Source organism: Pterocles gutturalis, unplaced genomic scaffold, assembly GCF_000699245.1.
Source record: "Pterocles gutturalis isolate BGI_N339 unplaced genomic scaffold, ASM69924v1 scaffold3307, whole genome shotgun sequence".
Taxonomy (NCBI): Eukaryota; Metazoa; Chordata; class Aves; order Pterocliformes; family Pteroclidae; genus Pterocles; species Pterocles gutturalis.
In genome coordinates this window covers 6,383-7,997 of record NW_010107674.1, presented here as the reverse complement: position 1 = coordinate 7,997, position 1,615 = coordinate 6,383, and the positions used below count along the sequence as shown (strand labels likewise).

Below are 1,615 nucleotides of genomic sequence, written 5' to 3'. Positions count from 1 at the left end.
GGAGCCCCATTAGCATGAATGCTTTTGGGAGGCTTCACCCAGAGCTGTTCTCCATCACAGCTGGAAATCTAAAATTGCAGCAAGAAAAACCACCTCCATCGCCCGCCGTGGAACCAAGAGGGGGTAAGAGGGCTCCAGTTTCGAGGGATTTGTCCCCAAAAGCTGTGGGAGGGTCAGGCAGGCTTACCATCATCGGTCTCCACGTAGAGTCGCAGCCCCAGGTTGTATTTCCGATCCACTAACCAGTGGTTGCTGGCAGCAGTGACGTCAAACACCAGCCAGCCCTCGGTCCCGGCACGCAGGTCCTGGACATCCAGCAGGAACAGGTCAGACTCCCTGTGGAAACGGGGAAAAAAACCGAGTGGGTGAGTAATGATACCCAAAGGGCACCAGCACCAGTGAGAATTCTCGGAAATGAGCCCTCGGTGCCTGTGTCCGTACAGGTCCCAGCACAGCAGGGTCAGGACGGCGGCTCCCAGTGCCTCTGGCTGTGCCGGGCACAATGGTGACACCCTGACAGCTGCCTGGGAAAAGTGTCCTCCCAGCCCTGGCCGAAAAGCTGGGGTGTGGCATTGCCCGGTGGGAAAGCGTGGGAACAGCCGGCCCGGCAGCGCAGCTTCCCTCGGCGGTTGCACGGAAGGGAAAGTGCTGCGGCTGGTGCTTGTGGGGGGCCCCATCCTCATCTTCATCCCCGTCCCTGTCTTCATCCCCATCCTCGTCTCCATCCCTATCCTCACCACCTTCATCCCCATCCTCCCCATCCTCATCCCCATTCCCATCCTCCCCATCTTCATCCCCATTCCCATCCTCATCCCCATTCCCATCTTCATCCCCATCCTCACCATCTTCATTCCCATCCCCATCCCTGTCTCCATCCCCATCCTCATCCCCATCTATGTCTCCATCCTTGTCCTCATCATCTTCATCCCCATCCTCATCCCCATTCCCATCTTCATCCCCATCCTCATCCCCATCCTCACTATCTTCATTCCCATCCCTATCCCTGTCTCCATCCCCATTCTCATTCACATCCGTATCTCCATCCTCACCATCTTCATCCTCATACAATCCTCACCATCTTCATCCCCATTCCCATCCTCATCCCCATCCCCATCCCCATCCCCACCCTCATCCCCATCCATCTCCATCCCCATCCTTATTATCTTCATCCCCATCCTTATCCCCATTTCTATCACCATCCTCACCACCTCCATTCCCATCCCAATTCCCATCCCCATCCTCACCATCCTCACCATCTTCATCCCCATCCTCATCCCCATCCATGTCTCCATCCCCATTCCCACCCTCACCATCCCCATTCCCACTCCCCTCCCCGTCCCCGTCACCTGTTGGCGTGCTCGGTGGCGATCTCGTAGATGCTGATGTGGAGGGTGTTGTTGCCGTGGCGGGGGACACCTCGCGCCTTGTAGATGCGGAACTCGGCGGCCGTCACCGACTCTCCCGTGGGCACCTGGGTCAGGTCGAACCTGAACTCCTTCCAGTACGGCTTCGGGGAGAAGATGTCCCGGTCCTGCTCCACTGCGGATCGGAGGGCTCAGGGGGGCTGTGCCGGGCTGCGGTGGCTCCCGCTTGACCCCCCCCCCCCCCCCACGGC

General features: G+C 58.9%; 1 protein-coding gene across 1 annotated transcript; it reads right to left on the bottom strand.

The window, feature by feature from the left end:
• Positions 1 to 187: 187 nt before the first annotated feature.
• Positions 188 to 1,539, bottom strand: LOC104472484 (bone morphogenetic protein 7-like; the record flags this gene model as incomplete). Its single annotated transcript, XM_010088183.1, has 2 exons — positions 188 to 336; positions 1,347 to 1,539. Coding segments are annotated over 2 exons (342 nt in total), but the record flags the coding sequence as incomplete, so codon positions are not given.
• Positions 1,540 to 1,615: the final 76 nt, after the last annotated feature.